General features: G+C 39.6%; 1 protein-coding gene across 2 annotated transcripts in view; it reads right to left on the bottom strand.

Moving 5' to 3' along the window:
• Positions 1–25,834, bottom strand: part of Trmt11 (tRNA methyltransferase 11 homolog) — a 49,872-nt gene that overhangs the window by 9,568 nt on the left and 14,470 nt on the right. For both annotated transcript variants that reach the window (XM_059272605.1, XM_059272606.1), the window contains 5 exons: positions 17,554–17,634; positions 14,054–14,218; positions 12,767–12,839; positions 12,514–12,645; positions 3,241–3,361 (listed from right to left, as the gene is read on the bottom strand). In XM_059272605.1, the coding sequence (XP_059128588.1) occupies positions 3,241–3,361; positions 12,514–12,645; positions 12,767–12,839; positions 14,054–14,218; positions 17,554–17,634 (572 nt within the window). The remainder of the gene's footprint in view (positions 1–3,240; positions 3,362–12,513; positions 12,646–12,766; positions 12,840–14,053; positions 14,219–17,553; positions 17,635–25,834) is intronic.

The raw sequence follows: 25,834 nt of genomic DNA, 5'->3' as shown, positions 1-25,834 counted from the left end.
AGACATTGTCTCAATACACACACACACACACACACACACACACACACACACACACACACACACACCCGTTTCAAACAAGAACAAAAGTCAAATGAAAACAGGAACACACACACACACACACACACACACACACACACACACACACACACACACCCCTGTTTCAAACAAGAACAAAAGTCAAATGAAAACAGGAAGCCAAGCCAGAAGCAGTCCTGTTTTCACAGGTTGAAAACACCAAAGGAGAGTGAGCTTACTTATCATTTTAATACACAGTAAGAACTCTCAAAAGCCCATTTTCCTTTGACTTTGAAATAAATTTGCTTACAGAATTATAAATTTGGAAGAAAAACAGACTTTCTTAAACTCAACTTGGGAGAAAGCATATACAAAATTAGCTCACACAGGACCCTAGTTTATTGTTTGTTTCAATTTCTTTAAAAATAGAAACGGTAAGAACCTTCTTCATATCTGGGTAATTCTTTGGAACACAGTTTATGCAGAACTGCTATTTATGTAGGCAATGTCACGAAGGAAGCTAATGTCACATACTTAGCTTTTTGGTAACAAGAACTAAAACTATAACATCTACAGGTAATATTGCTGTTTTGTATAACTACCTCTACTGTCCTGGCACATAACACATCTGCTACTATTATCACTACTAACTCACAATTATATGAAATGCGATAATCTATAGTAAAACTATTATTGAATGATCCAACACCTCACTTCCCTTAACACAGCAAAAGAGAAACATACACATACATAAGACAGCATGACTGGACAAGGGGGGTGGCTCTAACGACAACCAGCCTAGGATGTCCTAGTAAATTGAGAATGGTTAGCATTAGGGACTAACTTCCTCCCCGCCAGCCTTTATGGATTCACACCTATAGAGTCCCAGTTCTGTCTTGCATCAAGTAAACCAAGAACTTCGTGTCTTACAAAGCAACCTGAGTCCAGAATCTTGAACTGTGATCATTTTTCTATTCCCAACTTAAGTCTTCCTTTATGTATATATTTTTAAAAGCCACATTCATTTACTTATTTTATTGGGAGTGGGTGCATGTGTCACAAATCAGAGGACATCTTGTGAAAGTTGGTTCTCTTCTTCCATATGGGTTCTAGGAATCAAACTCAGGTCATCAGATTTTGTGGCAAGTGTCCTTATCCACTGAGCTAAGTTCTCAAATCTGTCTGAGCAGCAGACTTTATCTTGTCTTTTAAAGCACTCATGTTATTTGTTATAGAAATATTAACTCCATTGTTACACTCACGTTTCACTCGTCTAATGGGTATTTAGCTAGATTGCATAATTACCATACTCTTTCCACCTGGAATAAAGAGTCCCGAAAACAGTACAAGCAACCCTGGGGAAACAGAAAGTTTAGCTGGTACATGGAATCAGTCTTCAACACATCACCATCATCAGACAGTGGGTTTCGAGGAGGAGTGGCCAGGACGGATTCATCCACTGCAGTGGACAGTAGGGTAACAGGGCTTCTGCTGGATTCAACACTGACGGTTTTGAAGGTTGTCACTGGGCCAATAAATATGGAAACTACTCCTGAGATTTCTGAATCTGCAATGCTCTAAACAACTAATGGTAAATCATCATACATGGGACAGGATTTGATTTCCACAAGGAACTCTAATGCGGCAAACTATCCAGTACAAAATGTGTAATACCATTTGAAGAAAGACAAGCTGTTACTATAAAATAATGGTTTAGTATTGATATCCCTTTTTAAAGGTAAGTACACAGATAAACTTTAGAAGCACACTGGAAAACCGTGTCCATTCCAAAGATATCTGTTGTCTGAACAGGAATTGTGGAGATGAGGCTGGAATATGACCAGGTGGCTATTCGTTTTTCTTAAACTACTACCATGCATTCTCATCATACCACATGTATCTACACACCCAAGCACAGAAATACCCACACATCTAGTGGCTAACCACCAACTACTCATCTAGATAAATAGCTTAGTTTCCTGAACAGTCTTGATTTTGGAGTCTAATTACTGAGGATAATTTATACCATGCTGAAAACCTTCTAAACATTATCTAGTAATAAAAATGATTAACTAAAAACTCTTGCATAAAGAAACATATATTTTAGGGAACAGTATTTTAGGGAAACAGTATTTTAGGGAAATCTATTTAACAGATATGAACAAGATATGGAGAAAGATTAGGATCTGTCAGGGTAAACTAATTATGTGGCACTAAGGATCTAAATTAAAGAGAGATAGCAAATGGGAAAGGGATGAAAGATGCAAAGTGACAGACACAAAAGGCAGTGCATAAATCACCACTGTGAAAGACTATAAGGTATAAATCAGATGATAATCACTAAATGCAGAGTGCAGATGGGCCTTACAAAACAGTCCAACACAGCTACCCTGTTCTGCTTGCCCTGTGCAGACATGGCTTGTCCAAACAGCCAGTGAATCTGGGAGCCTGTCAGTCCAGAAAAGGACGGCACAAAGGACATCCCACCATGTTACTGAAGTTTCATTAAATGAGGTACTACTCATATCACTTCTAATCTGGATCCAAAGTAACAAATGTTATTAAAGCTTTTGTTTCTCAAACTTAAATAGTGTGTGTGTGTGTGTGTGTGTGTGTGTGAGAGAGAGAGAGAGAGAGAGAGAGAGAGAGAATATGATTGCTGACACGTACTCTAACAGACGAGGAAATTTTCCTTGCTTCCTTACATAGAGGATCATTGTCTCGATTAAACTTTGCAATTTGGCTGCTGAGGTGGCTCAACGGGAAAAGGTGCTTGCCACCAAGCCTGATGACTCTCTGGAATCAACATGGCGGGAGAGATCAGCTCCCTCAGGTGTCCTGTGACATCTACACATGCACCATGGCACATGTGTGTGCGCGCGCACACACACACACACACACACACACACACACACATTCTTAGTAGATAAATACAGACATTCGAGTCTGCAGTCGGGAAGCTCCGCTTCTGCAACAGGACATTAATGAAGCCCAGGGCGTCAGAGTTTCGTTTACTCTTCTAGTAAACCCCTCACTCCTACTCCTGCCACAGCCAGAGGCCACAAATTTCTTCAACTCCCGTTTCCTCCTAAACTCACCTAGATTGTCAAAATCAAGACTAACATTTCCAAAGCCTACTCCAGGAAAACTATCTAGAAAGGTCAAGTTTTGATTCTCCCAGAATTTATAAAAAAAAAAAAAAAAAAAAACACGTAGGCAGCATACCTCAAAGTCTTTCACCTTTTCCATTGTGATCAGGCGCCTTGCCGTGTGACTGGAAAGCTTCTGCTCACAGTTGCTAATAAGCTTCAGGCAAGGGTGCCAGGGCACCATCTCTTCAGTGTACCTGAAGACAGCAGAAAGCTGACCGTTAGGAGCAATCACATGGGCAGCAGGCACCCGGCACCGTGATGCCAAGTGCGGTGTCCATGCAATCCGTAAGTAATCTACTTGTACTTTAAAAGTATTTTACAAGTGCCGGTACCAAAAATGTAGTTCAATACTTTACCCCTTGAAGGGAAGGGCAGAAGGACAGACAGCGAGAAACGGATGGAGGGAAACAGATGAAGGGAGAAGGGAGGGAGGAGGGGAGAGTCTACCATATGTTTTAATGAAGCATACCAAACAAACCACAGAACTACAAGATGACGATTACACCCTAAAGGGTCCACAAAAGCAGATTAGACAGAAGTACACTCCACAGCAACCCCGACCGTCAAGAGGGGTGACCATCTGGAGATTTCTACAACAGCATGCATATACTTTACACTGTGAAAAGAAGCATCTAAAAAAACGTTAATGACATCTTGAGACCTCCATTAAATATGAAAATAAGGCTAAGGTTATTTATAAAATAATTCAAATAACTACAAATGGACACTCGGGACTGTGTTAGTCCCTAGGTCACATTCACTAGAAAGTAACACTGAGGCTATGACACTGAGTGGTGGTGTGGAGTGTTGCTATAGGGCAATGTACTACTACATGAACAGAGATGACTGAGACCTAGAAAGCAGGCCAGTGAACACACTGTTAAGAGCCCAGCAGAGGAAACTAGAGACGGAGGAACCCTGATGGAGCAGAGTGAAGAGGAGCAGCAGGAAGGGCCCGCTACGTGTGGGTACCTGCAGAACACTGGCTGCAGGCTTTAGTTTCCTTTGCAGACCTTTGTGTCTTTCTCTAGTCTCTGCACACATTTGTTTACATGGGTGATCCTAAACCTCGGACTCAAAACGGGAGAGGTACTGACTAAGAACCTTGAACCCAGCTAGCTGTTCTAACATGTCACCATCACCCTGACCACCACTCTTGGGGACTCTTCATGTCTCTCTGACCTTCAACTATCTCCCCCTCACTGCCTCAATCACATGCTCCAGACCTTCACCACTCACTCATCAAGCAATAGTCATGCTGCACTTCAGTCCACTATCAGGGGAAGGAATTCTCTTGAAGTCTTTCTTTGCTCTTCCTTAGGAAACTTGTGACCATTTCAGTTTACCTCACCTAGTAAGTCTTTAATACTTGCTCTACAGTCAGAAACAATGTACTTCTTCATAAAACAAGTCCATATCAAATTCAGAATCTCCACAGAAAATATTCATGTTATGAGGAAATGTTTCACATCATGACTGAGACTAAATTTCAAAATGGAAACAAAGAAAATTTAACTTTGAAGTTAAGCTTATATACAGCAAAATCCATGAATGTCTAAAACAGTGCCTGTCATACTGAAGAATGTACACTTGTTTTGTATGGGAGGAGCCTATTTCTCACTATGTAACTCAAGCTGGTCTCATATTCCAGTCCCTTCTACGTAAGGAATGTTAACTTTTTAAAGAAATTTAAAAACCTCTATTGACACTGACTCATGTTTTTAAAATGTCACTTAAACATGCACAAATACAAACTCTTTATACTTATGCCTCTTGTATAACTATAAAACAAAAAAAAATCCAAATTTAAAAAATAACTTTAAGTAATATTTATGACATGAATGCTAACATTGCTTAAACAAAGTTGCCAGCAGCTAGTTTTCTTTTTTGAGTAGGGCCTGGTAGGCACAAACCATAGCATTTGTTTTAAAAGCACGCAAACATTTTTTTCTAAACCATAAAGGAACATTCTTTGGCCTACCAACATTACTGATCACTAGCCTCTTACAGTCCCCCTCTGTATCTTAGACTGGTTGTACGACACCTCCTTTCCCATACTATAATCCAAGGAGTCATTCAAACCAGGAGAAATATGCAATAACTCCAATAATCTCCTGTATTCTTTAAATCATTTCTAGATTACTCAACATACCCAATACAATAGAAATGCGACTTGCTATACTGCACTGAAAAATTAAAGTAGCAGCTTAGAAACATCTTTGGTATATATTAAGTGTGTTTCATATCAGTAGACTGTCTGCAAACTGTTAAATCTGTACTTTGCCTACACAATTAAAACAATACCTGATTCTGTTTTTACTACTATTACCCTATGATTTGTTATCTATTTAAAACTGAAATCAGCTCAAATCGGCAAATCCACACAGATTTAGACCAGTGGTTACCAAAGGCAGGAGGGGTGGTTCACAGCGGGTTTCTTCGGGGAACAATGAAAATGTTTACAGTGGGGGTGTCGTTTATAGTAGGGGTAGTTGCACTACTTTGTGGAAATACTAAACCACAGGAGAGAGAAGTGTCGAGTGGGAATTGCACGAATACAAATTACATTCCAACTTTTTACAAAATAGTTGTACACATAAGTCCCCAGCTTTTTCATGAATCAATTGTCATTATCACTCAATTTTTTGTAAAATTTCATGTTTTATTTTCTTTCTAAATGTTATCAATCTCACCTGCCATTTGAAAAACAAACTGTGAATTTACTGGACATTCTGAACCGTTTAAGGAATCATTCTTTCCTGTTTCCTAGATAAAGTCGAAAAACACGTTCTCTTCAATAATATGAACCACCATAAACGTCCCAAAATCTTCATTTGAGACGTGTTATTGGGCTTCTTGGCCATCATTTATTAACGTTTGTGAGAGTGCACAAATGTGTATGTGTGTCACCTACGTGTGGGTTTCCCAGGATGCCACAAGGCAGCCCAGGGCTGCAGTGAATCTTCTCCTACCACATGGGTTCTGGGGTCAAACTTCAATCACCAGGCCTATGCAGCAAGCTCCCTAATCCACTGAATCATCGTGCTGGCCCTGCCATCACGGTCATCACTAAGAGGAGCAGCTGGATTTTGTCTTTTCACAATGGAAGCTTCTAGCCAGTTTCAGAGTTAGCTGGCAAAATGAAAGTGGATAACAAAGCTCTAGGACATGTGGAACCTGAGCAAACAAGTGCACTCGCTCAGGAGCTTTGCAGGTCTGAGGACATCAAACACACTTCTGCTTCGGAAGACAGACCAAACGTGTTCAGCGTCATTTTCAGGCAGTAGAAGCTGATGAGTACTAAACCCACAAATATCAGAGTGTAGTGAAGAGATGATAAGACTGAGTCCTGAGCATCAGAGGCTCTGGAAATAACTCAGGTACAGATCAATATAGACAGTAAACTCACAGTGCTCTTCCCACTTGTGCTAGTCACACAGCTGGGAGAAATCTGTGCCTCAGTGAAATGTCTACGACAGAAGCAAATGAACAACTAGAGGTATCCCACTCCTGGCACTGGAGGCTTCACTTGATGTCAACAGACGTCTAGTTGGGGTATAGTCCCCTGTTATTGGGTGACTATTTAGACTTCTTCTATGTATGCAAACAATATAAGCTTCTTCAGTAGTAGGTTTACCATGTCCCCTCAGACGGCCCTCAGTGTTAGCTGGCCCTCCCTATAATCCCTCCCTTGCCTCCTTTCTTCCAACCCCCTCCCCATTTAACCCTCCTGCTCCAATTCCCCCTTCCCTGTCTGTATATTCTGTTTCCCCCGCTGGAGAGATACCCCCCAACCCATACCTTCCCCCCTAGCCCAGGGGTTCTCCACCTTCTAATGCGGCACCCTTTAATACAGTTCCCTGTGCTGTGGTGACTCCCAATCATACACTTATTTTCATTGCTACTTTATAACCGTAACTTTGCTACTGTTATGAACTATAATATAAATATCTGTGTTTGCCAATGCTCTTAGGCGACTCCTGTAAAGCGCCATTCAATTCCCCACAGGTTGAGAACCAGTGCCCTAGTCTCTTACTCTACACCTAACTCTGTGATTATACAGTTTGTAGCGTGCCTATCGAGTGATTAAAAGCTAACATCCACATGTAAGAGAAAACATGAACTATTTATCTTTTGGGGTTTGAGTTACCTCACTCAGGATAACATTTTCTAGCTCTATCCATATACTTGCAAATTTCAAAATTTTGTTTAACAGCTGAATAGTATTCTGCTGCGTAAATATATCACATTTTCAGCTTTGTGTGAGCACTTTTTTCTTACTGGCCCTTTATATGTATACTATGCTTTCCAATTTTGTGTTTTGTGGACTTTGTGTGTGTTTCCTGTGGTTTTTTTTTTTTCTTGTTTTTTAAATGATGGTTTGTTTGTCTGTTTATTTTCCAAAGAGAGAAAGAAAGAGTATGGAGTTGTAGGGATGGGGACTGGGGAAGATCTGGAAGATCTGGGAGGAGTTCGGGAAGGGAAAACAGTAATCTGAATATATTGTCTAAATATTTTTTTCAATTTAAAAAAACAAAACAAAAGAGAAGAAATTGATACAGCTTTACACCCAGGTATCCCAGCATGACTTAAAACTCACTATTTAGTCCAGGCTGGCTTTGAACTTGAGATCCTCCTGCCTCAGATGCCTTCATACCTAGCCCTTTGTCTACATCCCTATAGTTATAAGTATTAGGACATTTTTCCTTGTTTAAATTAGTAGAATACAAAAGTCACTGAAGAAATACGCTGTGGCTGCTTTTTAAGGTCTTCAGAAATACATTCAGCTTAAACCCTCGAATTTCACTTAAGTGAAACGCTGTGAAAGCTGTCCTCAGCATGACGCATGCCTACCACCCTCTAGAAATCACAGAAGCTGTGACTCTCACATTAGGAAACACTGTCCTGTGGGCACAATGTGCCATGGCCTCTTCACCTGTCAGCAGCTGGCACAAGACTGGACCAATAAACCTTCTGTCACAGAGGGAGGGCTTACAGGGCCCCACATCTCCCCAAGACTCACAGGCAATGGTTAGTGGAGTAGAGGGCTTAGGAGGCCCCACCCCCAAGATATATAGACAATTAACAGCTGCTGTGGGAGATGTTTTTAATTCAGTGGTGTAGTGGTACATAAGTTGCCTAATTTCCATAAATAACCCTAACTAAAATTATTGTTTTTACCAAGCTAGACTTTTCATGGAACGTTCCTATGTTCTGCTGGGACCATGTTTGGGACAAAGAGACATTTGTTCATGTCCTCGGAAAGAAAAGTTCACACAACGACCCACAGGAGACCTCAGATCAGTTCGGGTAATGCTCCCTCACCAAGATCACTTCTTTGTTCTGAGGGTGTCATACCAGGACTTTAGGAAAAGGAATGCAATACTTGTCACCTAAGAGGAACATGAGAGATCCAAAGCCCAGTACAGGAGAAGCTGATAAGACATCTAACCACGGCTTGGCTGTCTTCCAGAAAAGGGGGCATTGTAACGGGCTATGGGCAGATGGCTGGCATCTTTCATGGTTGCCCCCCATTTGGTTGGTAAACTGGATGAAGAAGATGAAATGGAGGCACCGCCTCACCATTTCTTACAGCTGAGTGGGAAGGGTCAGACTGAGAGTACATGTCACACCAATACTAAACAGTGTCTCCTGGGATCCAAACCTTGGAACCTGTGGGAAGAATCAAATAGTGACAGTGGCAATGAGATGCACATGGTAAGCGAGCTGGGAGTGAGAGAAGTACTGTGTCATGCCCAGTTCACTAAACAAGACAGGGCTGTATTCACTGGAACGTAAGACATTAGGTCAATCCAGCAGAGGTACTGGACTGTGTGTGGCTTTGCGGAACCCCACAGTATATCTGATCTTTATGATGTAAGAGACTCTGAGGGGTCTTAGTGACTTAGGCTGTCATAAGTGCTACACCAGTCAAGATGGATTAGGAAAAACAGAGCAGATGATAGGTTGTGTCCAGGTCAAGAGCAAATATGGCAGTATTTGTGTTGAGCTGGGGTTCCCAGGGGAAAAACTTACAGAAAGCCAAACGTGCTTATAATTTTTCTAAGTCCCTAAAGTCTGAACAGCAGTTTACCAAAGGGGTTTATAACAGGGAAATACCAGCGATTCCCACTACGACAATTGCTACTCAAAGTAGATTCTGTGGGATGGGAAACCTCACAGCCTCTTCCCTAACATGGTAGACAAGAAAGCCTGCAGAAGACAATGCAACTGAAGGTCCTATGCTGAACTACACACTATTCTTAGATGGGTGATGGGGGCAGGTACATACCGTTTGCTGTTGGACCCCAAAAGCGCTAGGAGTAACAGGCATCAATGAATGGACATGGAAATCGTGTGGTGTAAGTGAAAAGGATTGAGCGTGTCCTAAGAGTGGGCAATTTTCCCTAGGGATGGAGATTGTTCAGCCAGCCTTGGATCCTTCCAGCAGCCAAGTGTGGTCCATGGAGAGGCAGCAGAAGGCAGCAGCACAAGCCCAGAGCCAGTCAGACCCTGGGAGAAGACACCCTGGCTCCCCTGAGCCCCAGGCCAGGTGACAAGCACAAGCCAGTTCCTCTTTTTTTTTTTCCCCCTGGGGGAAGTGGGGACAGAATGAATGTACATTAAAAAACAATACTCCAGAGGGAGGAGTTGGGATAGCTCACAAAGAATGATTACAGATTTTAAAGATCTTATGGGAATGTTCCCCATTCATCCATCCATCCATGTTCTCGTTGTGAACACTGTTCTTCTGAGCAAAGAACTGCTACAAGTAATGGGGCCTTTCTGTGCTATGTTGGACCTTGTAAACTATTTTTTAGTAACCTTTTAGCTATTGTATATTGATCCTAGTAGGCATGTGCTTGGAATGGACTGCAACGGGCCCTCAGGGATCCTGCCCACACTATGTAAAAAGGTCTCATTATATAGTGCTAACCTGAGTGTTTTACAGATTTAAAGAGGCATCTGAAAGACATGAAAGTACACCCCATAGGAGCAAGGATGGGAAATAACTGGGACAGGGTGCAGGGCTCGGATCTGCAATGATATTCATGGGTGTTTTATAGCTAGACAAGGCGTAGGTGATATCTAATGAGTGACTAAGAAAATCCTACAACAGTCTGTGCCTATAAACATAAAACTATGGCTAATGAGTCTGAACACAGGCATCTGGTATGAGTAGAAAAGGCACACCTGGAAGCCCTAAGGTCACTGAACAAAATCCCAGTACCAGGAATGGGATGTTTCCCTATGACTGTTGACCCTAAGATCCCCACACAACAGGCTTTCACCACTGATACTGATTGCATATGAGAACTGGACTGTAAGAGTCTAGTATAATGCCTAGTCGTAAGAATATGTAATAATCTAGTAAGCTGAACACAGTAATCCATGATTCTATACCACTAAATATAAATGAGTAAATGAAAGGGAGACTCTTGTAGGATGCAAATCTACAAATGCATAAAAATGATGAATAGTTTATCATTTTCCACAACAGCATTGCAGTGGGGTTTGTAAACAATGCAAACAGTGCAGTAGTGGAGTTTGTGATACAATGCAAATAGCATAGTAGTGGTGTTTGTATACAATGCAAACAGTGTTGCAGTGGGGTTTGTAAACAATACAGTGTTGAAGTGAGGTTTGTAAACTATGCAAGCAGTGTTGCAGTGGGGTTTGTATACAATGCAAACAGTGTTGCAGTGAGGTTTGTAAACTATGCAAACTGTTGCAGTGGGATTTGTATACAATGCAAACAGTGTTGTAGTGGGGTTTGTATACAATGCAAACAGTGTTGCAGTGGGGTTTGTATACAATGCAAACAGTGTTGCAGTGGGGTTTGTATACAATGCAAACAGTGTTGCAGTGGGGTTTGTATACAATGCAAACAGTGTTGCAGTGGGGTTTGTAAACTATGCAAACAGTGTTGCAGTGGGGTTTGTATACAAGGCAAACAGTGTTGCAGTGGGGTTTGTGATACAACGCCACCTATGTGCAGTGCTGGCTGAGACTTGAACCTGAGTATTCTGTAAGAGTAACAAGAACTCTAGCCCTCTAAGAAAACATAAAGCCAGTGTTAAGTAATCTGGATACATGTACTTATCAGTTGATAAACAAATGCATAACTAAAGCTAGGCCAAAGTCACTTCAAATACAATGTTTATAAAATAAAGAAAAAGCTACATATCTTCCAAATCCTGAGGCATCTAACCCACCATTGCTACCAGTGTCCTCAACAGCTTTTGAACAAGTATATACAGCAAAGACAAGTATTACAATATTTTTAAAAAGAGATTTCTATGGCAGATTAGAAATAACTAAACCATAACCTTAATACTGTCTTTCAAACTTAAGATTCCATTCTTTTTAAAAAAGTGTGTGTCAGAGGATAACTCATGGGAGTCAACTCTCTCCTTCTACCATGTAGGTCCCAATGACTGAACTCAAATCATCAGGCTTGACTTATCCACTGAAACCTTCTCTAGGCCCCTCTAATACCACATCTTATTCAAATACCTTGTCTTCTATCATTGATGTACACAGCTCTATTCAGCAGTTATACCAGTTACTGAGTAACACAGCCAATCATGTTCAACATAAAACAGAGCTTTAAATATATGCATATTTTTTACTTTGGCTTGTAAAAAAGATTGATTGCATTTAAGGTGGCCATAACACATGACAGGCTTGTAAAAAGCCAGCATTGGAGTAGTACACATATGAGTTACTCATGTACAGTTTTGAAAATCACCTGTGTTTTTCTACTAGGCAGCAGCTACTGAACATCTATGATATATCAGACACTGAGCTAAGAGGTCTGCAAGAGTTGGCAAACTTTTCAGACAAAGAGCCAGAACGCAGAGATTTTAGATTTTGTGGGTACATGTATTTCTTTCAGCTTTTTTTTTTTTAAACATTACATAGCCCAGACTAACCTCAAACTCAGAAGGTAGCCGAGTTTGACCTTGAATTCTGACCTCCTACCTACCTTCCAAGTTCTGAGATAACAAACATGCATTATCATGCTCAGATTTTCTGTTACATAGTCTTTTGTGAGTTTTCTAACCATTACTTTTAAAAATATAAAAGGTAGTTATGCTCAACCATCTTATAAAAACAGTATGCAAAGCATATCTGGCCCAAAGGCTGTCGTCTGCCAACCTTATTTTAAAAAGTCAAAAAAAAAAAAAAAATCCAACTAATAAGAGGAAGGAGATTATTTTTTACTAGTATATAAGTAAATCAAGGCTACTGATAAATAGTAAATATAGAATTATGAGGAAACAAGAATGCTTAAAACGTACAAACACAGTAGAAAACAACATTAAAAATAAAGACTACGTACTCTGGTGTATATACAGGTAACCAATAGACTAGTCGTCCACCTAGTATGAGGGTCTCAGCTGCAAAGTTTAATAGGTCAAAAAACATGTCACTCAGGTGATAACTCAAGGAGACAGGAACGTGGCTTTCTGGACTAACAAAGAACAAACATTACAAAATCAGTAAAAAGTTTAAGATTGCTCATAGCAATTATAAAAAAAAAAAATCAACAAGTTTTTCAAAGTAATAACTCGTTACATTTAAATTTCACTCACCATTTTTCTATTCCCTTTGGTATTTGCTTCTGTGAACCTGACCTTCTTGTAGATTCTCTGATGCCATATGGAGCTAGGCAGGAATAAAAAGAGCAGAGAGTCAGGTCAACCAGTCGCCAATGAGGGACAGACACACATCGTGTGCAAGCAAATGTGACATCCACAGAAGGAAAAGAACCTCACCCATGCATTATTCCACCCAAAAACATTTAACATAAAATGCTCAGGGAAGGGAAACTATGTCTTCAAAAACATCCACAGTATAAAGACCCAATAAGTAATGGAGGCCCCAAATTACTAACTGCAATGCCTGACTCTGAAGTCAGACTCCTGCATTCAAGGAAAACAACAGTTCATAATATAAGTGGTCCAACTGACAAAACTAGTTAACAAACAATATATATAAAAATTTTTTAAAATTGATTGCTACACTGCAGCTAAGTATCTTGGCTCAGAAAATCCACACTAAAGTATAGAAGTAAAAATGCCATACTGGAAGAACAAACAGTAAATAATAAAAGGTCCAAATTGTCATAATGCATATTCACAATGACATCTTAGTGCCTAAGAACTTTCTTGTTAGATTTGAAATCCTCTAGTCAAAGAACAAAAAAATGGGTCTTAACAAAAGGTCTTAACTTTGCACTACTTACCAAATATTACCAAGATTTTTAATTACAAAAATTATTACAAAGATTATTAGCAACCCTATGGAAAAGGCACATCTGTTTCAATACGACACGTCAAATACTCAAGATTCAGGAGCACAGAACCTAAGTTTTCATGTAGTGTTCTGGAGCAAGTTGGGGCACAAGCCAGTGGTTAACACAACCCCAGATCTTTCTACGTACAGAAGGAAGATGCCAGTAAAAACAGGTGCTCCAGAGGCTCACCTGTGGAAGACTGTGAGATTGCTGAACCCCCCCGCCCCCGAGACTGACACAGTACCCATAAATAACACTGCCTCTAGCTGCTATACTAATGACAAGTCACAGTCACTATAAAAATACATGCCTCAAAAGGTAAGTGGAAGAGAAAATGGATGGCAAATTATATACAGCTATAAATATAGACAGGAAATAAATATATTTACTAAAATGAAACCCTTAAGTACTTCAATTAACAAGCTGCTATCTAGTCATAATTTTTTGTATTGTTTTTGAAGAAGAGTGGGAAGAACCCTAGTACAAGTGGGCACTTCTTACATGTGTTGATATATTTTGTACTTAAAATATACCAGTTTCAGAAAACTAACCCCTTTCCTACTTTGTATAAAAATAAACTCACGATCTGTGATGATTACATCAAAATACGTTCCCTTCCTCCAAGAAGGCTTAGAGGCATCTGAAACCAAGACATCAAGGTAAAACTTCTCTAAGCCATACTGACGAAGATTTGCCCTGATGTTTTCATCTGGTCCTCGCCATTTCTGGTTTTTTCTACTAGCTTTTCCTAAAGAGAAAGAAAATGAAGGTAGAAAATTATTCCATCAAACAGAGCATTACTCTTTTCTTTAGTTCAGCTGAAAATACTTTTATGCTCATGCTAACCCACATTTACCCACATAAAATGTATGTTCATTTGTAATCTTAACTGTATGCATACAATTACACAAATATTTCACCTTATTATTTTGAACAGTAAAATACACCTTATTAAAATGGCCAATACTTTCTAAGTATGAAGTATTCTTAAGTAAGATACATAACTGAGTAGAATATGGACCTTTCCCACATCAGTAAAGAGTTCCATGTTGAATGAATGTTTGATCAGATAAATGAAACAGAAATGAAGAACGCTAACTTGTAAACTACAGCAGCTTTTGACCATGAAGAACACAGACAAGTGCAAACACTGCTAATGAGAAGTCAGTGTACATAGAGAGAAAGTGAAGAAGCTCAAAAGCCTAGTATATGAGACCTAAGTGGATGATGATGATCATGTCAGTGGTAAGATCGAAGACACCTGAAGAAAAAAACAGCTTAATGGCAAATTTTGAGATATATAACTACCGGACACACATACACACACAATACACACACACTCCACATACACACAACCAGAAAATGGTACTAGCGGAAAGAGATAATCATGGGGCAGGTGAACTCTGGAACGCACACACTTGGAGCCATCGACATTTAAACAAGTGGAGCTGGTGAGAAGGAATCTAATTCTAACCTAGGTGCAAGCTACCCAAGGGCTTGCTCTAGCATTATTCTTAAACTTGAGGCAGGGACTGGAACTCATAGCGACCCTCCTACCTCTGCCTCCTGAAGCCATGCAACGCCATGCCCAGCAATTATTGTTACATAATTATACACTTTTGTATTATGATCAATTTTATAGTAAAACAAAACTCAAAAAAAAAAATCAAAAGGATGGAAAAACTCCAAACAACATTCACTATGATGGAAACAGGAATTAAAAAATGGATGCTAGCACACACCTCTAATCCCAGCACTCAGGAAGCAGAGGCATATGGGTCTCTGTGAGTTTGAGGCCAGCCTGGTCTACAGAGAGAATTCCAGAACAGCCAAAGAAACCCTATCTCAAAAACCCAAAAATATAAATAACAAATAAACAAATAAATACATAAAATTTGGATGCTAGGAAAAAAATAATTATGTAAACAGAAATGAAAGAAAACCCCAGGGTCTTAAAGTGACTGAAATAAAACTTCAAAAGAGTAAGAGCAGCACCCAGCGAGGACGTTATCCCGGAAAGAAGGAAGGCTTATGAAACTCAACACAGTGGAACAGGGGGGCTCTGCGTCCTTAGTGGGTGTTTCGGGCTGAGCAGTGGGTGCAGGCGCTACAGGATCACAGACAAGCAGGAAGTGAGAGCGAAAGCGGAGAGCAGGCTGAGGCAGCATTCGGGCAAAGGGTGAGGAAACGGAAATACAGCTAAAGGGACCCCGTAGGACGGACGGACAGAAAAGGCTCCTAACTCCCCGACTGGGAAAAACACGAGACTATTCTACGGTACAAACTAAGGGATCAGAAACGGGGAGCAGAGGACAGCCCTAGCAACTGTCTGATCTAAGAAACTCTCCTCAATTAGAATCTACTTCCAGTAGACCGAAGGCTATGAAATAACTTTTCAAAACTTTAATAAATAGTTCAGGCCCTCTGGATAAGTGAGACAGTTGATCAGTTTGATCTGTTTGGGAGGCATCCAGGCAGTGGGACCGGGACCTGTCCTCAGTGCATGAGTTGGCTGTTTAGAGCCTAGGGCTTATACAGGGACACTTGGCTCGGCCTGGGAGGAGAAGACTGGACCTGCCTGGACTGAATCTACCAGGCTGAACTCAATCCCCAGGGGAGTCTTTGCCATGGAGGAGATGGGATTGGGGGAGGGGAGCGTGGGGAGGAACAAGGGAATCTGTGGCTGATATGTAAAATTAAATTAAACTATAAAATAAAAAAAATAAAATAAAAAACAAAACAAAAAAACTTTAATAAATAAAAATGTCTTAAAGGCTCTGTGGGACAATTTCCTTAAATCAAATATATTGCTTCTACTAGCAATAAACTAGAATAAGTCTCAACACTTCACTTACTCTAACAAAATACAAACAACAGTATCTTCTAGCTAGTCCATTTATGAAAAACATTCAAAACTATAACTTTTCCCCCAGTATTACTAAGCTCCTTAAGAGTCAAGGTAATAGCGTACCAGTTATTAATTCAAAACTATAACTTTTCCCCCCAGTAAGTATTACTAAGCTCCTTAAGAGTCAAGGTAATAGCGTGCCAGTTATTAATACAGCACACAGCAGCTTCAGCAACATAAAGTATCATAAAACCTCACCTTTAAATTGTTTTAAGAACTCATTCAAGTTACAACAGAGAAGACTAGCATAGAGGCAAACAATTTTAAATCATGAATGTAACTTGGTATTTTTAATACCATTCCATTATGAGAAATATACTTTTTCACTCTGACTTAATTCCATCCAATCATATACCAGGAGTGAAGCTTTGAAATTTTTAGATGTCTTCCATAACTGCCACAAAACCAAAGTGGATCGTGTTTCAAGTTACCCTCATTTAAAGGCAGAATCTTTAAATCTGTAGACACCTCAAGTGTTTCAAGTACGTACTGGTCACAAAAATTTAAATGTTTAAATGTTATTCAAAGACTAAATATAAATCCAACCTATACTCAAAGCATGACTGCTGAGTAAATCAATGGCAGTAATCTTAATCTAGAGAGACTATATGTGTTTTCTTTTTAATTTATTTTTATGTTCATTTTGCATGCATGAATGTCTATGTGAGGGTGTCAGAAGCCCTGGAACTGGAGTGACAGACAGGTGCGAGCTGCCATGTGCATGCTGGGAATTGAACCTGGGTCCTCTGGAAGTACAGGCAGTGCTCTTAACCACTGAGCCATTATCTCTCCAGCCCCTGTACACACATTTCTTTAACATGGACTTGCTGACTACAAAATGGCCACTCCATCTCTTCCACCTTTTCCTTCCAACACTGAGGTTCACAACCTCAGTTCACCTTTTTTTTAAAAACTTCTCTTATTAGGATGACAAGTTCTTAGCTGGGGATGGCGAGATTTTTTTTTTTTTTTTAAATCATCTTAATATTCTTCTAGTTCACCTTGTATACCTTTAGTGATGTCATAAAATGTAGCTACTCAAAGAAGTTTTGTGGTAAAATTTCACTAAAATGTTGTGCTTTAAACACTAAAATGTCACATAAAGCTCTCTATCAGTTTCAAGGCCCATCTGGCCGAAGAACAGAGACACTGAAGAATCTCGAAGTTCTACTCACCCAAGCCGTGAACCGTGTTGTAATCTATGTCTGTCCCACACACATATGCACCGAAGTGAGCAGATGCTATCAGGAGGCCACCTGGAAAACCACACAACTGTGACTATTAACCAGAGAGTCCCAGACCAGGGCTCCTTTCCTGATTTAATTCGATCCAGAGTCTTATGAACTAGCTGCAGGCAGAGTACCCTGGAATGACACCAAGCTAGTTAAATTTAGCAAGGCTCAGAACTGAACAAATAAACCCGAAACTGAACTCACTAAACTGGCCACAAAGCAAGGATTTGAATCGATACATATCATGGCATTGTTATTTCACACTACCTAAGCAACACTACTTTTTTGTTCAAAATAATGCATATTTAGACATTTTCAGGTTATCTTAGATTATTAAAAAACATTTTGCTTCCCTTTTAAAAGTGAACATACAAGTCTGCAAATACAAAGATCTAGAATAAATTAATAACTGGGCTTGAGTTTCAAAGAACTAAAGTGAACATATTTCATATATGTAATACTAGCTTTTACGAGCTAAAACATGGCCTGTCTTAAAATATTGTCATGTCATTATCTCTTGGTATAAACTATAAATATCAATTTCTGAGTAAATTATCTAGTTAATAATATCATTTTTCTATTAAACAGTGCTATGGCTAAAGGAAGAATAATATCCCAATATAAACTGACCAGACTAAGGAATATGACAGATATGATTGGTTCACAAATGAAGGAAAGTTCTAACAATTAAAAATAAAATACCTTAAAAGAAAAACAAGTATTTTTAAAATTTTACAAAAAATTCAGTTAAATAAAACATTAATAACTGTTTTTCATTAAACTGTATACTTCTATGAATTCAAATTAAAAATGCTTATTGTGCTTGATCAATGCCCAATTACAATATGGAAAGATGACAGTCAAGTAGAAATGCGAAATCCGTTCTTAGACTACAAAGTAAGCACAGACTTGGACAAAGGACAAACTCTAGGGACTTTCTTTCCACCCTTTTAAAATGTAACCTCTAAAATTAAGATGTGCAATGTCTTCACAGGGTCTGAATCTACAAATTCTAGATCTACAGCCGTTTAAAAAGTAGTCAGGGAAGAGTACTTTGAAATGCACTAACTAGTGTCCTACTGTATCCCTTGAGGAAGAAGAAGGCTGGACCCAAAGCGTAGTGGAAACTAAAACCTAGATCTTCTCACGCTAACCCCTGAAGCTTTTGTGAGATGCAGTGTAAAAGAGACCTCATAATTCTTAAGTCTAGAAACAGGATAGTCTGGAGTTAGGCAAGGTATTGTATGTGATGACTCGTGAGCCTCACAAGGTCACTTCACCCAAATCACAAGGAATTACTACAATTCTGCCCATCGAGGCAGATACTCACCTAGAAGAACTAGTTGTCAAAGGGAACAGAAAAGCTTTCCTGTGCTTCCTTACCCAGAACCTTATCCATTGCTTAGAGGGACTTTTGAGAAGACTCAATTTACAGTACACTGCTGAAAGGAGATGAATAATCTGTTAGACTCACCTGCAACTTGTGTCTTTTAAGCGTTTAACTTTTTAAAGAAAATCATAATAACTTGGTTTCTCTGAATTGATCACTGGGTAGTCACTGTTAATCATCTATTGCTCTTTCAATTACAGCAGTTTTTACATTTTGTTATACCTTACACGGCATTTTCTTGGGCGGATAGGGCAGTAAAAACAGAGGGTGAGTGTTGAAAAGGTAGGAAAGAGACTCACCCATTTCAGTTATCCAAAGTAAAATACTAATACCACATATGTGAGTTAGACTAACACCGTGTTTCAGTTTCTTGTTACCCAAACAGTAACCATTTTAAGGTTAGTGTAGTATCTTACAGGCAAAAGAATACAATGAGCGGAACTGACTCCACACTATAAAACTTAACTTACGATTCTCATCTCTGGAGAGCTAAGGAAAGCTTTGAATCTGTGAGGAAATGTGAGACTAGACTTTGGTTTTACTAAAGGGGAAAAAGGAAAAGAAGTTGGTAATCCTGTTGCCAGTATTTTTCACTTTGTTTTATCCCTCAGAAAAAGAACTCTAAATGAACTAGCAGCCTGAGCACAAGAATACTGGCCAAGGTGGTAACTCAACTTGACTAACTAAGGATGTAGGAAAGAAACTACAAAGAACGAGGAAAAACTGTAAAGCAGAACACACTGTAACGATCTACTGAGACCTACTTCCCAGTATCTTTTCCATCCTCCAGTTTCCTCTCAGGACCAAGTCCACTTCCTCACCTGGACCCTTGTCTATCACTCGGAAATGACAAATTCAGAAGGTGCTGTAGCATTTTTCTTACACCTCCGATGTCTCCTTGGTGGACCCTGACTGCTAGAGCTCCCTCACTTGAGAGAACAAGTCGACGCCACAGCTTCAGAGCTCTATGCTACATAAGACACTGAACGCATGCTCACCTCAATCAGTCTATCATAAACAAGATACTAGACACTTACAAACTTAAGCTGCAATTCAGTTTATGAATATTTGGGAAATTAGCCCAAGAGGGGACTAGAAAGTGAGTTCATGGTCAAACTTTCCATCATTATTTAGTATTAGCTAGCAGGTTCACCAAAAAGTATCTACGTCCATAAGAAAGTAACCATTAAACAATAACAGTAGCCTAATAGTCCACTGAATGTCCACCAGTTTTCAAACAACATTCTAACATATGTATACACTACCTCCCTTAATCTTCATAATGTATTACTATGACCAATTTACAAATGACTGGAACTGCCATCTAGACAAGAATTTTGTCCAGTCACCTCGTTGGGAAAGTAAACTCACACTACATACTCTTTCCTTTATACTATAGCACCTCCTCTGGGGTCAGCACCAGTTGAAGTTAAAAAATAAAATAAAATTAGCTTATATCATACTAAATTACTGGTATAGTTTTAGATGTCCAATGCCCTTCCTAGATGAATGTGTTAAAGTGTTGGTCCTCATCGTGGCTCTATTGGAAAGGGAGTTTGTCTAGAGTGTGAGGCTTAGAAGGGGGACCTCTGGCCAACAGGTTTATTCTAATGAAGAGGACTGTAGAAGCCCAGACCTCCCTTCTTCTGCTTCTGCGCTATGAGGTAAGCAGTTAATTCTACCCTGTGCCCCTTAACACTGTCTCCTGACATCAACAAGAGCCTACAAGCAATGGGTGTGCCCACCTAAAACTGTGAAGCAAAAAGAAAACCCTTTTCTTTGTAAATTATATCATGATTTTGTTAGAGTAACAGAAAGTTTATTAGTGTATCCATTAGATAAAATAGGGGCAAATTCTGTTACTACACAAATGAGGTAAAACTGTGCATCCAGTTAATGACAGCTCACACCAGCACAGGTGTTGTATATTTTCATGCTAACTTTAATAGTGTATTTTCTTACCACCAAGAGCTGACCCAATAGGATGTTTCTTCTCTACTTGGAAAATGAAAGAAAAAATGTAGTGTTTTGCCGGGCGGTGGTGGCGCACGCCTTTAATCCCAGCACTCAGGAGGCAGAGGCAGGCAGATCTCTGTGAGTTCGAGGCCAGCCTGGTCTCCAAAGCGAGTTCCAGGAAAGGCGCAAAGCTACACAGAGAAACCCTGTCTCGAGAAAAAAAAAAAAAAAAAAATGTAGTGTGACAAAAATGAGAATATATTTGCCAAAACAGAAAGGAAAGTGTGTTTCTGTAAGTCAGAATATAACTCAGAGCAACAGCAAACTGTCTAAAAGAAAAAGAAGTTTAGGCAAGAAAAGATCTCAACCTGTTCTGTAGCCTTGAGAAAAACCACAGCAGTGACTAGTTCAATGCTAATGCATTTGGGAAACTGTCCACATTTCAGTCTGGACCATTAAAAGAGACATACCTGAATTAAAAACAACAACAACAAAAACCCTAATATATGGAAGCCAAAGGTAAAACCATCATCCAAGAGGATGGAAAAACCTATGGCCATGGAGAAGGCACAGTGCTATTTCTCGAGTCCTTTCCAAGGTACAAGCTGTCTGTGAATGAGTAGTTCCGTGAGGAAACTAATGACCCTTAAGGACCTTCTGTACAAAATTAGGGGTTATAACCAGTTTCAAAGTAGAAGTGTCAAAAACTGACTTGTATGCTAAAGTCAAACTTCAACCATAAACAAAGATTGGGAGTATGTACTTTAGTGGCGTATCCTGCAAAGACTCTCCGACCGTTTGACCTTCCTCTTCTGTGTGAACAGTGAGATGATCAAAGCCGGCTGTCCACCGTATGCAGGGAGCCATGCACAGCAAACACAGTCAGGTACCCTCACCCTCACTACTCATAAGGCAGCCAGCACCCTGTGCTGTGAAGGTGGGATTTCACAATACTGCTAGGCTCCACTGCACCAAGAGAAGCATACTCCCTTCCCTCCCCTATTATGACAATGTCCTTTTTAAGCTCTAAGGTCTACCCTAAGTGTGCACACTAGTCATTCTGTACACGAATATTACATAATTCCAAAGAACTGTTTTTACTCCATAAAAAGGGCTGGTGTGTGTTTGTTTGTTTGTCTGTGTGTTTGTTTTAAAGTTTAAGACTGAACCAACAAGACGGCTTAGTGGGTAAAGTGCTGGTGGCAGAAGCCTGATGACCCGATTCCCTAAAACCCACACAAAGGTGGAAGGAGAACCAACCAACCCCACAAAACTGTCCTCTGACTTTCACACACCTACAGTGGCATGCCTGTACCCAGAAACATACATCACATGCACATGCATGCATGCTTATGCTTACACACACACACACACACACACACACACACACTCACATACACACACAATAAAAAATGTTTAAAGATAAAAGAAAAAAAGAGTTAAGAGTTAAGAGCTGAGCTTCTAGAGAAGGACAAACCATAACCATTCCTCACATCGAAAAGAATAAGTTCCAAATGGATGAGAGTTCTAAAACAAAAATACACAGTTTCAAAAGGCCTAGAATGAATCCTTTATAACTTGAGTATACGGCAAGAAAGCAATTATTGTCAAAGTCAAATGATAACTGGCAATCTGGAAGAAAGTATTGTGATTTATTACAGAAATATTGGAAGAGGAAGTGCTAATATCTCTACGAAAGCATCTTTATAAGAGGTAGGAGGCAAAAGACATGAAAGTCTATTCAAAAAAAAGTCTAAAAAAAGCCGAGACTTGACTTCTATTCAGATATAAATTAACACTGTAATTCGATACCACTTTCACCCAACAAATCAGGAAATCTTCAAAGGCTTGACGATACATTCTTAGTAGAAAAACTGCAGAACAAGAACTCTCTTATACGGCTACAGAAATCCACAGCTGAACAACAGAGGAGAATTTATTAGTAGCATCTAGCAAAGCTACACATTCCCTTTAACCTAGCAATCTTACTTCTAGAAATTTACAGCAGCACTCTAGCCTCAAAATTACAAAGATACAGATAGATAGATAGATAGATAGATAGATAGATAGATAGATAGATAGATAGATAGACAGACAGAGATATATATTCATACGCTTACTCACTGTAAGCATTATTTTCAAGTATAAAATATTGGGAACTACCTGTACCCAGGTATGTATAGGAGATTATTTGAACAAACTATAGCATACACTTATGGATTAAAACTGTAGGAGAGAATGAAAACAGGCTGGAATGTGGCTCAGTGACAGAGTGCTGCATTATCTCCAGTAGCACAAACAACAACAAAAGAATGAGGACAATTTCTGAGCAGAACAGGAAGAGCTTTCTAAGAAATACTGTTAAATGGGAAACAATACCAAGAAAAAACAAGAAACAACATATGGAGTATCAAACATTTTATATAAAAGAGTATGACTAAGAAATTGTACTTATACAAGCCTATCACCAGAAAAGGAAAGAGTAGAATCGACTAGGAAACAAGGTTGGTCACCAGTGGGAGGGACAAAAGGGAGAGCACCTGACTGTGCAGTTAACCTCTGCATGTGCAAACGTCAACACAGTAAAAAGAAGTGAGGGCAGGAGCAGAAGACAGATCTCACACCACGAACACGCTACAGTGAATGAAACCGGTGACCTTCAAAAGCAGAAGCAAGCAAGCACAGTCCTTGACGTCATTGCTCCTTAAGCTTGGACAGAATTGAAAACGCATCTTAAACTGTTTATGGTAGGCGTGGTAGTTTGGAGGAGAATATCCCCCACAAGCTCAGATATTGGAATTCTTGGTAGGCAGTTGGTGGTGCCGTTTGGGGATGTTTAGGAGGTGCAGTTTGCTTGAGGAAGTACGTGACTGAACGTGGGCTTTGGGGTAAAAGATCTTGTCTACTTCCAGTTTGTTCCTTCTGCTTGGTGCTTATGGTAAAGTTGTGAGCTCTCAGCATCCTTGTTCCTGTCACTCACTGCCATGCTTTCTTCCCATCATGATGGGTTCCTATCCCTCTAGAACCAATAAGTCCAAACAAACCCTTCTACCATGACCTGCTGTGGTCATGGCGTTTCATCAGAGCAACGGAAAACCAACAGGACTCTTTTCCCCCGAGTGGCATGGGCAAAGCAGTCGACTACTTTAGAGAATTACAGAAATGAGCAGAAGAGCAAACCCGCTGAGCGTCAGCACCAGGGCGCAGAGTGAAGAGAAAGGTATGCATCAACATGGACCAGAATAGGGAGGAAATAAACTTGTGATGATCAACAGAAATCCCTGCTACATGCATAACCCATGACTTCTAATAAGTCTATGTGCACGTTTATGTGTGTGTACACACAGGAGTATACGCATGCATATTTCCATTTGCACTCACATGTACATTACATGTAAGCACACGTGTATTTCTTCGCTTAGCCTCTGAGAAATTTTAGAACCCAATCTTGGTTTCTCATACCAACTTGCCACTAAAAGAAGCAAGGGTTACTGGGAGAAATGACTGACACCAGGGCTTCGGCATGAAAAAGATAAGTCAGAAAATTTAAAAAGTTCTCTAAGAAAAAAAAAGAGTGACAGGTCACAAAGACAGAGTCAATGTGAAAGGGCTAGGTAGAGCTGGGCTAATGTGAATATGGAAATAATGAAGGGATACAGAAGTCACCTGCAGCTAATAATAAATGAAACTGGCAACAGGAAGTGAAGGAAGGTTTCTTGCTTGCAAAATAACGAGTGCAGATCCATAACACAGAAGTGCTAGAGTGGAAAAATCATCAAAGGAAAGTCTGGTTCCAACAAGAGTCTTGTCACTGGATGCTAAATCTGATTTGTCAAGAGGAGGAGACATCTGGATAAGGAGCAGTATATTTACAAGGTCTTACTGTACCTCCCCACAAATGCTTTATATTAACTGCAAGAATATAAAATAAAAAAGTAACCATCACACATGGAAAATCAAATTCTATTAGTACCATGCTGGTAAAAATTAGTATTACCATCGAGGCAGAGAAGCAGAATATGTAAGACCTAACAAGGATATAACATCTCGAGTGGGAAAGTATAACTCATTCCAATGAGTAAGATTCAAGCAACTCAAATGAAAACTATTTTAAACTTAAGAGCGTTAGTAATGTTCTAAATCAAAATAACATTAACAGTAAAACACAACACCCAACTACAGAATATAAATAGATAAATGCAAATATATATGAAATTCTTATTCTTAAGAATGTATACTGATGTATTTGAGAGAGGAATGCAATAAATAAATAAAGTAACCTTCAGGGGTTAGAGAGATGGCTCAGTGGTTAAGAGCACTGGCTGATCTTCCAGAGGACCCAGGTTCAGTTCTCAGCACCCATATGTTAGCTCACAACTGTCTGTAACTCCAGTTCTAGGGGGATCTAACACTGTCACACAGACATACATGTAAGGCCAAACATAAATAAATAAATAAATTTTAAAAAGAAAAAATAAATGTTAAGCTTCAAATGATCCTACATCTGCCTGCCTAAGGGCTACATCAAGAAAGCAAGGAATCCGAGGCAAGGAAAACTTCAGAATCAGATGAAGCCAACTTGGAATTTTGGGCTTTCCACAGGCCTAATTAGGAGAGCATCCCAGGGAAGTAATAAAGAACGTGGGTTGTGGTGTCAGCAGGCAGACTCTAGACTATGGCTCCTTAGTCACCTTCAGTTTCACACTTAGTTAAAAACTCCCACAACCAGAATCACAGATGTGTTTCCTCTACCCAAATACATGGCTATTTATTTAAAAGCATGAATATTTTCTCTTTTTTTTTCATTCTTCCCATAAGAGTTTTCCTAATGAATAAAAATATGATTCTCTAACATTTCTACAATGTATGCTATGCTGC

Source organism: Peromyscus eremicus, chromosome 8b (genome assembly GCF_949786415.1).
Source record: "Peromyscus eremicus chromosome 8b, PerEre_H2_v1, whole genome shotgun sequence".
Lineage (NCBI taxonomy): Eukaryota > Metazoa > Chordata > Mammalia > Rodentia > Cricetidae > Peromyscus > Peromyscus eremicus.
This window is presented reverse-complemented; position numbering and strand designations above follow the sequence as displayed.